General features: G+C 41.2%; 1 protein-coding gene across 1 annotated transcript; it reads left to right on the plus strand.

Annotated features, from left to right (window-relative positions):
* Nucleotides 1-3,071: 3,071 nt before the first annotated feature.
* On the plus strand, nucleotides 3,072-10,296 carry LOC139742120 (uncharacterized). The gene is made up of 6 exons (XM_071652690.1): nucleotides 3,072-3,190; nucleotides 5,833-6,043; nucleotides 6,554-6,695; nucleotides 7,224-7,346; nucleotides 8,191-8,348; nucleotides 10,018-10,296. The coding sequence occupies exons 2-6, from the start codon at nucleotides 5,837-5,839 to the stop codon at nucleotides 10,294-10,296; spliced, it is 909 nt and encodes a 302-aa protein (XP_071508791.1). The 5' UTR covers nucleotides 3,072-3,190; nucleotides 5,833-5,836.
* The last annotated feature ends 4,773 nt before the right edge of the window (nucleotides 10,297-15,069 follow it).

Here is a 15,069-nt window from a genome sequence, read left to right on the forward strand (position 1 = left end):
TCATCATCATCTGTACGGGAATGTAGGTAAATCCTGTCGGGTCTCCCGGTCGTCAGCGCTTGGTAGCACGTGTAACAGACAGTCTATATCGAGCGTGGGCGTGGATGTCAGACAATTTCAAAACGTTTGTCTGACCAGAACGTGTCCAAACCATGTTTGAAAGAATCTATACTAGTGGATGTATAAACAAGTGATGAGGGCAGACTGTTCCATGGTATGATTGGATGACTCTTTTGCTGAAACAGTTGCTGCGGATATTCAAACGAAATGATCATACATGTCATGCACACTCATGGGAACATGTAGGCCTAGATCTTCATCCAAGAAAGACACAGATAAAATTTTGTTCTGTGGGCAAGAACACGTTTAAATGCACTGTGGCCATGATACTGATAAACCCCTTTTAGTTTTTTAATAGCGAGAGGAGAAAGGGGTGCGAGGCCGTGGAGCCACACGGTACTACATGGCCAATCTATTCATCAATTTTCGTGAAATTCCGTACAGTTATCGAAAATTCATAACCTGAGCTTCTTACCAAATCTGACAGTCTCAACCGGATGAAATCAAGACACAAACATAGGGTGTAGAATCCTACGTTATCACTTCCCCACTGCACTGATGCCACTGCACTGCAATAACATGAGGTCTTGCGTAATGTACTGCAGGCTAGCTACAATGCATTACTACAGTATACTGATACATCTGCGCTCGTGTAACACATGTGCGTACAACGCGTATATACTAGTAATCGATTATCCAGAAACGAAGCTATCGATTATCAACCATTTCGTGGACGAGGGGAAGGGAAATCCCCGCATCACATTTTGAGGGGTGGGGGAGGGGGGGGGGGGGGGGGGAGGGAGGGGGAGGGGGCCTACGTACAGTAACTCAACTACTAAGTGCATTCCATTGTATACCGTTCGTACAGAGATCAGTGCAATATGCGAACTTCTTCATTTGGTTTTAGAAGTAGGCCCACATTGTTGTTTTATGCAAGGGGGAGGGGCGAGGTGTAGGTCAAGAAATTGGACCTTGATCACTGTGGCCCGATTTTTTTTTTTTTTTTTTTGATAGGGGTGTCAAGGTTAATTAGCCCCCACTTCTGGTGGAGTATTTACACAATTCTCAAGTAAAAAACAAAACAAAACAAAAAACTAGCTGGCGATGCAGCTTTCTCTTCGTCTGCTCCTAGGCTGTGGAATAAGTTCCCTCCTCTTCTCAAATCATCACCAACACTTGCTCATTTCAAACAAAACTTGAAGACTTATTTATTTTAATGTCCCTATATGTGCACTGGACTTGAACTGTCGCTGCCTGGTATTTTGTATATATTTTATCTCCTATGGCGATCAGGGATGACATGTCATAGCGCTTTGTATCCAGTGGAAAAGGCGCTCTATAAATGTCTACTATTACAGAATTATGAAAATTAATATCTAGGGACAATGTGAATGTCTCACCTTTTGATCGGCCTTGAGGGTGTCTTCACTGTGTAGGACTGAACGGGTGGACCACAGGGGGAGGGCTCGGGGCCCCACTTGTTTGCACAATGCATAAGAATACATAGGATGCATGGCCGGCGGGGGGACCTTTTTTTTTTTTTTTTTTTTTTTTGTTAGCTCATGAAACTCGGGAGAAGTGGGCCCCCACTTTTCAAAACGTGACACCAGCCATGGGGAGTAATAGGGAGCGTTTGCTCACCCCGATGCACCTGTCACCTCGCCCCCCTCCGATCCCGGCTTGAGAAAAGGACCTGAGGGAGGAGGTAGTACGCCTACCTCCTGGTATTAGCAACTATAGCTCTCGTACATGCAGATAACCTTGGGCAAGTTCAGCCTTCTAGGAGCAGTTACTGCCTGATTTGCTGTTTGCTACAAAAAAAAGTTGCTATTCCAACAATAATTGCAATCCTGGCGTTCTTACGGAAAGGAGAAGGTGCAGCCTAGGCCCTATCATTACTGAGTATATAGGGTCTAATGATTTAAAATTTAAAAAAACGGTAGGGCCTAAGTAGCTCTAGGATTATCCACGAGGTACATGTACACAGCTCAACCTCAATACTTCAACTCCAAGAACATTGATGTTTTCTTGAGTAAATTCAATTCATTTCAATTAGATTAAATTAAATCAAATTAATTAATTGATTTAATCTAAATCAAGTTAAATCACACTAAATTGAATTAAATTAGATTAATAAATTTAACTTAATTCAATTCAATTTGATTTGATTTGATTTAATTCAATCTAATTCGATTTGATTCAATCAATTTAATCCAATGCAATTCAGTAGGCCCTATTTAGGTCCTAAATGAACCAATCATCTATCAATCATACAAATTCCATAAGTAACACTTATAAACGATGTTGAATAACAATTAGATGTGATGATTAAATAATTCGTCCATGTTTACATGACAATAAGTGAATGGTTATAGACCCCGAGAATTAGCACAATCAACTGTATATTGAAAGGATCAACAAGAACAGGTGAGGATACAATCCTGATCGATTTACAGACCCTGACCTAAACCATCGTTCCGGAAAAGTAAAAATAAAGTAAGTAATAGGCTTACATAATATGTAAACCTACAGGCCTATTTATAGCTAATATAGGCCCTACTATGATTACATATTTTTACTCACACACATGTTTTTGTTTGTTTGTTTGTTTGTTTGTTTTTGAAGTCATGAAATACAATCAAATCAATGGCATACAATTACACTTTACGGTTGTGCTTCAGGGATTACACATACAGGGGGATTATATCCGTAGAGATAGGATTATCTCATCACTCATCATCACCCCCATCCCAACAAGCAACTACTAGTATATGCCGCGCATGCGCGTGTGCTCCAGATTTGAAATTTGTTTACAAAATATCTCGTCGACTATCGCGGCCGACCGAGCAGCCGTACCGGCCACGTCAACGCAGCGCAGCGCTAGAGACCGGCGCGGCCGGTTGCCCTTTGTGCGTGCACGAGCGAGAGAAGTACGTAAGTCGAGGACATTGCCGCTATTGGTACATATTTACAAACGCCTACCTGTTCGACCTATACAGTAGTGGAGTGCAGACGACGCCACGGAAGCTGGCAACTTCAAAAGATGTTCCCGATATTATCTATGAATGTAGCTCATTGATCCGCCATCATCTCCGAACATTGCACCAGCAGTAGATGTAGATGGTAGGGGGTAAGTATTGCCAAGGAGGTACTTATTGCCTTACTTCCTCGTCTTCTTCTTTCAAGTTCCGCTTGATTTTGATATCGAAGATTACGCCCTGCCACCACACTGTAGTTTGTAACAGTTACTGGCCGAGTTAAAACTCTTTGTTTTAGACGTAGTGTACAAACCCCGGGGCGCTCCTTGTACACATCACAGGCTTCGCGTTCGGCGTTGTTCGGGCTGGTGGCAGCCACAGAACTCTTACAAGAGTTCTGTGGTCGCAGCTCGCCTCCTTGGTTTGAATCATGGACCTAAGGTCCATGGTTTGAATAGACGTAGTGTAGTGTGTGGTATATTCAATGCAGTGCAGGGCCAGGGTGGTATGAGAGAACACTAACATTAAAGGACAAGTCCACCTTCATATACATAAGGATTGAGAGAATGCAGCAATATTAGTAGAACACATCAGTGAAAGTTTGAGGAAAAATTGGACAATCCGTTCAAAAGTTACGAATATTTTAAGTATCTGCGCAGTCACTGCTGGAAGAGAAGACTACTACAGTGTATGATGTCACATGCGTACAACTATATAAGGAAAATAAAAAGAGAATTTCACAAAACTTTACTTTTTAAATAAAGTGCACATTTCTTCGACTTGCTACTAACGTATGTTAATATGAGCCCTACCTGAGACGGGACAGAACTGTAACGAGGGACAAATAAGCTTTGCTTCCAGTCTCTACACCCAAGTATACCCAAGTAAGTAAGTAAGGGTAATATTATTCCCTCTGCCTTCTGAAAGAGAGAAGTCGAGTGTTCTTTTGTTATGCGAGAATTAATGGAAATATGTTGAATTTTCTTTATTCTTTCTTTATATCGTTGTACTTGTACTCATGTGACATCACAAGCTATAGTAGTCTTTTCATCCAGCCGTGACTGAGCAGAAACTTCAAAAATTCATAACTTTTTAACGGATTGTCCGATTTTGCCCAAACTCTCACTGATGTGTTCTACTAATATTGCTGCATTCACTCAACCCACATGTCTATGAAGGTGAACTTGTCCTTTAACAAGTTACTGACTGTGTTTAAATAGCTACTGTGACTCCTGTGAGTGTGCGCAGCCCACTAAAACTAGTAGATTCTAACTAAAAGCTCTAGCTCTTTGATGCAGCCATATCATGTCATGTGTGCTCCACCAGTCAAATTTCACATTCCAAATAATGACATGTATTTACGGCAACATCATAGACTATGACTTAGTATGAGTGCGATAAAATCCAAAATTTCTTACATGAGCCATACAATCAAATCAATGTCAGTAAAATGTAATGTCAAAGACACTTTTTTTTTGTACACAACCAATCAATGAGTGAATGACTTCACCAATTCAATTGACTGATGCGATGAGACAGACCCCACCCAACCAAACCATGCAAGCAAGTTCCAAGGAGGCACAAGTTACAACAACATCCTTGACCAAACCTAGCGATTACAAGGACTTTGAGGTACATACTGAAATTACTAGCAAGCTCCTTGGCTCTTCTCAGCCGACGCCAACAGGAATCCTGTGTGGAATCTAGCCGTGTAATCACATTAAACATTATTAGATACTGTACGAGCTGAAATTTTCGCGAATTGCTACTTGGAGGACATTTTCGCGTGTTGTTAATTTCGCGGTTGCGAGGGTCTAACTGAACTTAGACATTTGCGCATTGTTATTTTCGCTTGTTGTTATTTTCGTGGTTCAAAGGCGATTCGCGAAATTCGCGAAAATAAAACCACCTCGAAAATTTCAGCTCGTACAGTAGTATGCCCACCAAGCTGCATTACATATTAATGATATGTAGATTCTGTGCTCCTTAGTCAACATTAATAATACAGGTTTTCTCAGAATTCAAAGACAGTAGACCACTTCAAGCACTTGTTACTGTACCGCTGTATTAAGCATGTACAATGTATCAGTCACTATTCTAGATTGTGTGAGAACCAGTTAAATATGAGTAGTAGTAGGACTATGTCATTGTTTACTGAATGCTCCCAACTCAATGTGGTAATGAACTTGATGAAGATTATGATGCATACTATTAAATGCCTTTAATACTATGAACTTTAGTTTTGTGCAAAACCTTGTTGTCTGATGGCTTCAGCCTGTTTCTCTTCATTATCTGATGATGTTCTGATGGTAAGTCCATTCCACGCACCCCCTGAACTGACACTTTCTGACTACCGCTGCAGTTGCTACTTTTCAGGACGCTGCTCTTCTAGTCAAAGATAACTGAAACCTTCTGTACTTGATTACATTTGGTAGTGGTAGATACTTACACTCTGCATGATGATACAGCCTAATGAAATGAGAAAAACCATCTCTTGACCAATGATTTTCCCCTCTTGACTGATGAACCCAGAAGTTTTTTTTTGTAGGCCCCAACTAGTGAGATCTCTAGTTTAATCATAGATTTGGAGCTGAAATAACTGAGATTTGTAGTAAAATGTACTGCGGAATCTTACTTACTGTGAAAAGAGCATTTAAATGGTATGAGAGTAGTATGACAGAAGATAAGGACTTCTAGTAAGGAGCTCAATCACCGTGGTGTACTGTATCATAGAAGGGATTTGGAACTTGAGTGATTTGTCTTCATGTGATAACTTTATTTTTCTGGTTTTTAGCACAATGACGTGGACCAGGCATCATGCAGAAGCTGGAGAATCCTGCCTCCGACATCGGTCTCACGATGATCAAGTGGGACACTGTATCAGGGCCATCTTACAAGATTGGTGTTCAAATATTTACCAGGGTAGCAGAGGAGAGATATATGGCACAGTGCTGAGCTGGGGCATGGGATGTATGGTCTTTCCTCTTTGCCTTGGCATTCTTCAGGTAATAAACTATAGTAAAATGTAGTATAGTAGTCAAACTGACCAATAATGTTTCATAAGTTTCAACTCCAAGGAAGATTCTCAGCTTTCTAGTGCATTTATCTTTTCAGCATGGTGTTGTGGTAGTCACTTTTGCATCAATATAAAATGTGCCTGCTTAACAATTGCAAATTAATATAAGTGTAATAATATTTCTCTGAACCTTCACAGATAAGTTGAAAATACATCTGTTGGTTCCCCCGAGTTAGCAGCTCTCTAGTGGTTATCCATAAAGGATTTAAAGAAAGAAAAAAAAAAATCTGACAGCTAAACTTATTCACTAACATACTTTATGTGATATCTGGTATGTGGGTGTCCTACAGTTGGGAGCCATACTTACCCAGTGCTCTTTTTTTACCTCAAAGTTATGTATACAGCACTGCAACAGACTATTAATACTTCATTGAAATCTACACTCGCACCAATGTCAGATTCATTTTGACAGTATCACTCTTGTCTTTTATACTTGTAGGTTGGTGTATTCAAGCCCCTCTCTCTAACTGCCTCCCATGTCTGTGCTCCTGGTCTTGGACTCTGTTCAGTGGCTGTTTCAGGCATCTTGGCTTCCGTTACCGTCCTTGGCAGCTATTCCAAATTCCATCATGGTAAAATGAGTTTGCGTCAATCTCTTTTTGAGATTGTATGTTGACCCACCATCTGGATACTTTCATTCACTAGCTTACTGTAAAACATGACTTGTAAATGCACTTTCATCAAATTTTTTAAATTTTGTTATCAACATGATTATTAATGTCATAATCATTGTCTGAGTACAAAAGTATCCATTGCCAATGTGGGCTGAACACATGAGGTCATTCTATCACAATTTAATGACAAGACGGTCATAAAAATGGGCTTATGCCCAAATCCTGACCCCTGTTCATTTTTATCACCCAGTACTGATATTGCTAGAGGCATTATATTTTGTCCATGTCTGTTTTTGAGGCCATTTATATGTAGTTTTTGGGTTTTTTTTGTTTTTTTTTGTTTTTTTGCATACTGGACAACTTTATTTTGCTTGATTTATTTTATCGTTCTGTTTCATATATTCATTCCTGTATCAAGAATATTTTCTTCAAATAAAATCTTCAAGTCGTCTCCATCATAAAATTTATTGTTTTTCCTTTCTACAGACTACAGAGATGAAATCACACTTGATGTGAGTTTAGCTGATATTGCCTGCTATGGTCTGGGTTCTGCAGCACTGTTTAAACTTTTTAAAGGTCATTTCTACCAGGTTCTTCCCAGTACAGTTTTACAACCAGGTACAAATCACATCTTCATATAGCAGGGAAATATTAAGTTGAATCAATCTTTGTAAGAAGATTTATAAACAATTGATCAAAAGCAATATCTGGATGTTATTCATTTGTCAATAGATTTAAAGGCACGTAGACCCACTGGTTTAGTCAAATGCATACGTGAAAGGATGGTGCAAGTTTCCTACAGACACTACACGTATGCTATTGACTCCTCTTTAGCACTTACTCTTAGACCCATTTCCACGAGTTTGCAGAACCGGGTCTACGCATCTTTAAAGTATTTGCCATTTCTCAGCTTGGTAACAGTGCACAGTGGATCAGATCATCACTAGATACACTGACACTTACATGTATAGGGTTTACACTGTTGTTCAAGTGGTTTCCAGGGCATGCAAGCCCCAAATTGGTTTTCAAACACGGAACAAAAGTGATTACTGGTAATGGTAAGTACTGTTTCAGAAAAGCTGGATCCAAGTCAATATACAGCAGACTCCCATTATAAGAAAGTCCTCAGGACTTGCATTTTTTCTTTTGTTACATCAAAAAAAAAATTAAACAGAATAAAGCAATAAAAAACAAAGAGCCAATAATGTTGCGGCTTTAATTCTTATTTCATTGTACCGGTAACTGGAATTTCGTTATAACCATGTTCGTTATAACATGAGTACCAGTACACTGTTACACCTGTAGTATGTAGTATGGTAGTGCTTGGATATGCAGTGAAACCAGTTATTGAATTGTCTTAGGGAGATGTAATTTTGTTGTAGGGAAAAATGTCCATATTTTGAATATTTTGTGTTGTTCGAAAGTTTTTGAATGTTTTGTTGAATTTTGTTTATTATTGCAGGAGCTTTTGCACGTCAAGGTATTCCAGCCAGTAAGCACTATGCCAGCTTTGGGAAGAAGGCTCAACTAGCAGCCATCGGTAGCCAGTATGGATGCCACACCTGTGGGAAACGATGGACCACCAAGATGTTCATTGCAGACCACCAACCTCCTTTAGCAGTTAGTATTTAGTTACCCCTCAAATGTTGTCCTAGAAACACCCCTTGATATTTTTTGTGATAGTTTTTGTTTTAAACAAAATATCTTATGGATGAAATGTTAAAAACTTTTTTTCAAATGTTGCACACATTTTAAGACCTTATTTGCCAAATTCGCTGATGTGGTTGCATATAGATTATCAAGTGAAAAAAATGGTGGCTTCCAATGATTTTTGTGTGTAAACATGTAAGAAGATGAAAATGAAAACTTAAACTTTGCCATTGCTGATGAAAGAATTTTCAACTGTCTCTAATTTGCATAAGCATTTCCTTCTTTTCAACTACCGTGTATACTGTCAAAACATACACTGAATACTGTATCACTTTTCTTATATTTACAGGGTAGGAAAAGAAAGGTGATTTCTGCCCTGATGTGGTACAAAAATGTGAAAATTTAAAATTTTGAGAACAATTTGCATCAGTTGCGTAATTGATTAGATGAAATGAGAATAACAATAGTTTGACCATTTGACAATTTGACAATTTTGACCATGCATTCTTGTAAAAGACATGATGGGGCACCGACATGCCATGTTTGGTAATAATTGGCTGACAGGATCTAAAAAGGAGAGAGAGGGGTATATTAGCCCTACTAATTAGGTGTGCAATGTGACCTGAAAAGAAACCTTGGGATATGATTGGAAGTGGTCTATATTGCAATAATGCACAATGGTGACATACAGTGTATTGACACAAGCTAGCACAACATTCCTGTATGTTCTTGCCATATACAATGTATTGATATTGCAAGGAAGGTACATAGACACTGCCGCAAGCTCAGTTTGGTATCAGTTCAGAAAGAGATAAAAATGTATCATCACTTTTATTTGTATTGAAGATACAAGTCCCATCTTGTAGGGAGCACAGTCTGATATTTCAAAAATTGCTATCAAATCCCCCACCCACTCTTTTGGAGTGTGTTTACAAAGTTTCAGTACCGTACTCCCCAATTGGTGCATCAATACAAAATTGGAGGTCTTCTCTTTCAGTTCTCACCCATTGCTGCCCCCCCCCCCCCCCCCGACCAAAATGATAAATGAATAAATGAAACATAAAGAGGGAGGTCCTAGATGCTAATTTAGGCCTTGCGTCTCTGAGTCTACTTCTGTGAATGTGGTTGCATTTCAATTTTTAATACACAGGGGTGATGCCAATGAGATTTGGAGCACTGCTGTTTTGTTTTTTCTAATGGTCCCCACACTCCTACTCCTGCTTAATGTTGCTTCTAGATTCTCTTGTCCATGTTGTAATCTCCAACTGAGTAATTTTGTAAAGTGTTCATGGGCTTGCAGAATCAAACTACATGTAACTTGTATAAGATCTGGCTGTTTAAGCTCCTAACAAAGTGCATTCATCTCAAAGTTGGTGTAACCCTGTATTGATCCAATAACCCTATTCCCTTTATAATTACAGCAGTCCATTCAAGGCCAACTGAATGTCCATCAAGCTAACCATTATTCTTCATGCCCCATCCTAGCACCTACTTTCCACAAAATACCCTGGAGAATGCAGGCTTTATATATACTTATTCGTACACCATTGTTGTTTGTATGATAGGTTCTGCATTTAGTGGTAGTCTAATAATGAAATCCATGACAAGACTGATTGTTGATTTCTCATCCAATTTTTAGTTATCAAAAAGAAGAGGGAAATTACAAGCTATGGTCAAGATCTTACGTCCAAAGCAACCAGAGTACAAATTCTACCCACAATGCATCAGCTGCTCACGAATCCAACAAGGCTACCTCAGTGCTAGGGCTGTGCAGCAGATTGGGGACCTTGCTCCAGGCAAGCGAGTCAAGGTAGTCAACAACCACATCGTCACGCATGCCACATCGTTGAGATTATATCACCTTTATCTTCCTCTGCCAGTATTGATATCAACTGCCTTTCATATATGTGCTGGCTAAAGGCCAAAGCATGATAGTTGGCAATGTTTTTCACAATCAAATAAGATGTTCAAAGATTTCATATTATCCTCTGCTAGTGAGTGTAGCTTATAATGACAAACCTGCATTTCTTTAATACCAGTCATTTCTATGCATTCCAAGTTTGTGCAGTGATGCCGTCTCTTACATTGAGTACAACTTTGTATCGTGAATTTTACATCATAGACTCGGGTGAAATTATTAGTAAAGTAGCTATTATGAGACAGTGGACTCCTGTTACATAGAAATCCTCAGGAAAGGCAGTTTTCATTCATTATATTGAAATTTTATCATAAATGAACAAATACAGCATATTTTTGATATGTCGAAAACACCCAAACTATGCATGTAGTATTTTGTTTATTGAATACTCACCATACATACGCTGAAAAGCAATATAAAATGCGATGCTATCTTGTTAATTTGTTTAAACTTTACACAGAACACAAAGTTGTTTCTGTTTTTATGTTTTGATGTAACATTTTCATCCAGGAAATCATTGAGCTGGGCTAGAGTCCACACCTTGACTTGATGTATTTCTCAAATCCAGGAGAGTGAGGCTTTCATTTCCCCCTGATGAATGATATCTCTTCAGCAACTTTCTTAGCTGCTTTCATGGCTGCCTCTGCTTTCCCATTCACCTTGCTGATATAGGGCAATATCGTGTAGCGCTTGATTTCCAGTTCCTTCACAAGTGCATCAAATTCCCTGGACGCAAATGGTGGACCATTGTTACTCACTATGGCATTCTTGAAGACCATAATTATCTCACAAAATGGCTCCTGAGCTTGTTCATGACCACTGTCGTAGTAGTTTTGTGAGGTTTGTATCCCTCCCAGAAGTTAGAGTGGTAACATACCGTCACCATGTAGTCTCTTCCTTCCAGACTCAGCAAGTCTATGCCAATTTTCTCCCAAGGCTGGAAACCATACTTTGGACCGCAGTAGGGCTTTGGTATGGGACATGCCTTGGTGCCCTTCATATGCGAGTGCTACCATGCGATCATGTAAATTTGCTGGTATGACGATCAGGGTACCGCGCAGCAATACACCAGCTGTGTGGAAAGTCAGTTTATCTTTCTTGTTTTTGTACTCCTGAAGCTCGCGAGTATCGACATTGGGATTGTATTGTTGATGTTGCGATTTTGTGCCATCTGGCCATCTGTACGAGATCTATCGCTTTCATGAGTGTGTGATCTTTGCTAGATTCTTGCTTGTGCAACATCTCAGTTAGCGACATCGCTTTTGGTGTGGAGGTTGTAGCTATGAGTGGACAAAGGCCTACTGCTCAGAGACATCCTGTGATAGCAACTTTCGGAGATGTGTGACCGGATGTCGAGAGATGTAGTCAGCGGGGTTCTCGCGGCCTGGGCGATACTTGATCACGAACTTGTAGGTTTGCAAGCCTAAACCCCATCTTTCAATGCACAATTGATATGCTGGCCTCGGATTTCTAGGTACCGGTAGCACTAGATCCTATCCAGTCAGCTAACCGTATACACATGCACAACAAGAATAGAATCGCAGACAGACGAGTCAAACGTTGCACTCTTGTCTTTAATCAATTCTCCTCCTTGCTGTCTATGCGCAAGCCCAAGTGCGTGTGCGCATGTATGTGAAAAGGTAAAAAGACTTGTGATCTTCCAAGCCTAGAAGCTTAACCCCTCTGGACGCATTCCGATTGCGATCCTGTCCCAAGGCGGAACCATCAGATGCAAGACTTCCATCCGGGATTCTGTGATTATTGTGTGATAATCTTACACATTTTCTGCATTTTTTGCGACTCACGAACCAGCAAACCGTCGTTTCGTGCGCCATCTTTCTAGCCCATTATGGAAGGCCGAAAATCACACTACCATATATTGCGCGCGCGCACACATTTAACACACAATCACCGCTACATTTGATGCGCTGATACTAGCCTATGTATGAGAAGCCGAAATTGCAAAAACAATTCAGCGCAAACAGCACACTCCCCCCCAACGTGCGATGGACGTTACAATTTTCAGAACTTACAATGTTACCTAGGATGTCCACAACACATCCACTATTGATTGAATACAAATACACATAACTTATGGTACACATTACATGCGAAATGTAAACTCTAAAACTGAACAATTGTCAACAAGTGGCCTTCAAACTGACCATGAACAGGCGTTTACTCCGCCTCAACCAACAAAATTAACTCCTGGATTGGCCTACAATAGGTTCCTCCAGTTGCAGGCAGACGGACTTGAACTTGACGGACTAAACCATCATCTCCAGAACCAACACTCTCAACGATTCCAAGAGGCCACTGGTTTCTTTTGACCTCCCTGTCTCTCAACAGGACTATGTCACCCTTCATGACATTCCTCTCCGTACTCATCCATTTGCACCTCTGCTGAAGGCTTTACAAGTAGCGGAGTCTCCACTGTTTCCAAAACCTGTCGGCCAGGATTTGGACACGTTTCCACTGAGCAGTGTACATGTTACGCTTGCAATCCTCGACAAGCACCTCTTCAATGCTCCCATGTTTCTGAGTCAAGAGCACCGAAGATGAGAGGATATGAGATGAGATGATACATGACGAAGTGCTCAGTTCCTCAAGAACTTCGATATGAAGAGCTCTGGAGGTCAAGCAGGAGAATATCATTCCCCATCCCTTGCTTTTCGCAGCACCTCCTCTGGTCTTCCTGGTGACCACTTCCCATGGTCCGAAGCAATCCACACCGACCTGGGAAAAAGGAGGTCCGATCTTCAGACGCTCTTGAGGGAGGTCAGCCATGCATTGGGGCACAGTCTTCCCTCTGAGTTTACGGCAGATCACATAACGGTGGATAACGGCAGATATGACTCTCTTGCCCCCGATAATCCAAAACCCAGCATCACGCAGAGAACCTTCTGTCAACTGTCTGCCAGGGTGCCCGTTATTGTGATAGTGCATCACAAGGAGCTTGGCAATGTGACTTTTGCCACGGATCAATACCGGGTGCTTCACTACCACAGGAAGTGAGGACTTCCTCAACCTCCCACCAACGCAAATCAAACCATCTTGGTTTAGGATGGGTGCTAAGTCCCGTATTGAGGAGTTAGAAGGTAGAGGTACTCCATCTCTGAGACATTCATATTCCTCATGAAAGATCTGCTTCTGTACTTCCTTCACGATCATCATCTCTGCATGACGTACAGATTCAACATCTGTGTTGCTACATGTGTGCCAGTCATGGCAACCATTGCCACTCCTGGAGCTGAATGAGTGAGCAATGTGTATGAGCAGACGAAACGCTCTGACTAGGCTTTTCCAGGTTGACAACATTTCAAACCTTGGAACAAGTCCTTGCAGTTCCACACTGGTTTTGGTGACCTGGATGTTCGCTTCTTGCTTTATCTCTTCATGTAGGTCAGGATCTACAAGTGGAAATTCTGACACTGGATTCACTACTTCCCGTGTAGCTATCTTCTGAGGACCGGTAAGCCACGATGAGCCTTTCATCTCATGATGAACCTTATTCAAAGAGTATCCCATGGACTCCATTGAGGAATCGAGGACTCCTCTGATTTTGCCTTTCTTTTTGGGATGATAAACCCCAACTAGTGGTAGGTAACAGCACTCTTCATGTACATTAAGAGGTGGTGCCACCTCTGCACGACCTTGGGAAATCATCCCTTCCATGAATGTCAACATGTGTTCTCTCTTGATTGGATCCCTTTGCATATGTGTCTGGAGGATTTGAGCAGTTTTCAAAGCTTGTGAACGATTGTTGGGAAGGCGGTCCCTTCGCTCTGAAGGGTAGTGGAGCTGTCCACTTGCCATTTTTCAGACCTCCCTTCTCTACCATCAAATGGACGAACCGTTGTTCTTCGATTGACAGACTGATACTGTCATCTTCGTTGTCAAAGAGGTGTTTCAACCTGAACTCGTTCGGACAGGGTTCAAGACATGTGGGCCGGCCCGTAGAAAGAATCTGAGTGCGCAAGGTAGAAATCCTCACTGTCTGTCCAGCACTTTGGTGGACCCCTCGAAGGCACTCATCACCAATGATAACCCAGCCAAGGCATAACTTCTGTGCAAATGGTGAGTCAGTTGGTCCAATCCTTTGGTCTAGGACATGGTGCGCCTCAACTACATCCCTGCCTATCAACACTTTGCTGTGCAATTCCGATCAACTGGTGGGATCTCAACACTCCTCAAATGATCGTATGCATGAACTATTTCCGGAGTAGGAATCTCATCCTTGAAATCTGGAATATATGAACACTCTGTGACTGTTGGCAACTCCAAACAGACAGTGCCGTGGATGTCCTCCACCACAAAATCGTCAGCACATCTACCGTGAGCAGACACTTCTCCACTGCATGTGCGTAGAGTGTAGCTAATCTCATCATAGGCAACATTGAACTTATCTAGGAGTGTAGATGTGGCTATGGTCTTATTACTTTGGTCATCTATGACTGCATATGTCTTGACCACAATGCTCTTATCCCTCCTTGATCTCACAAGTACTGGAACAATTTTTGCACAGGATTAACCTATGCATTTTGAACCCTTCATCTTGGAGCATGCACTTGTGATGTTGGTTCGAGGGTTTTCTTTAGGAGAGTCTTCAGGTTTCTGCGTATTCTTCGCAGATTCGTTACTATTTTCCCAGTGAAGAATCGTTAAGTGGCGTTGACTACCACATGATTCACATTTCACCCTTGCCTTGCACTCCCGGGCTGCGTGTCCCGGGAGACAGCACCTGAAACACAGCTGGTACTGTTTGAGAAGATT

Source organism: Diadema antillarum, unplaced genomic scaffold, assembly GCF_040938485.1.
Source record: "Diadema antillarum isolate AM-2024a unplaced genomic scaffold, OU_Dant_1.0 seq00000980_RagTag, whole genome shotgun sequence".
Lineage (NCBI taxonomy): Eukaryota > Metazoa > Echinodermata > Echinoidea > Diadematoida > Diadematidae > Diadema > Diadema antillarum.

Excerpts from the sequence above, each read along its gene's own strand:
- LOC139742120 (XM_071652690.1), top strand. The coding sequence starts at position 5,837 with ATGACGTGGACCAGGCATCATGCAGAAGCTGGAGAATCCTGCCTCCGA. Across the intron at positions 6,696-7,223 it reads ATTCCATCATGGTAAAATGA|ATGAAATCACACTTGATGTG; the intron begins GTTTGCGTCAAT and ends CAGACTACAGAG. Across the intron at positions 8,349-10,017 it reads ACCACCAACCTCCTTTAGCA|TTATCAAAAAGAAGAGGGAA; the intron begins GTTAGTATTTAG and ends TCCAATTTTTAG.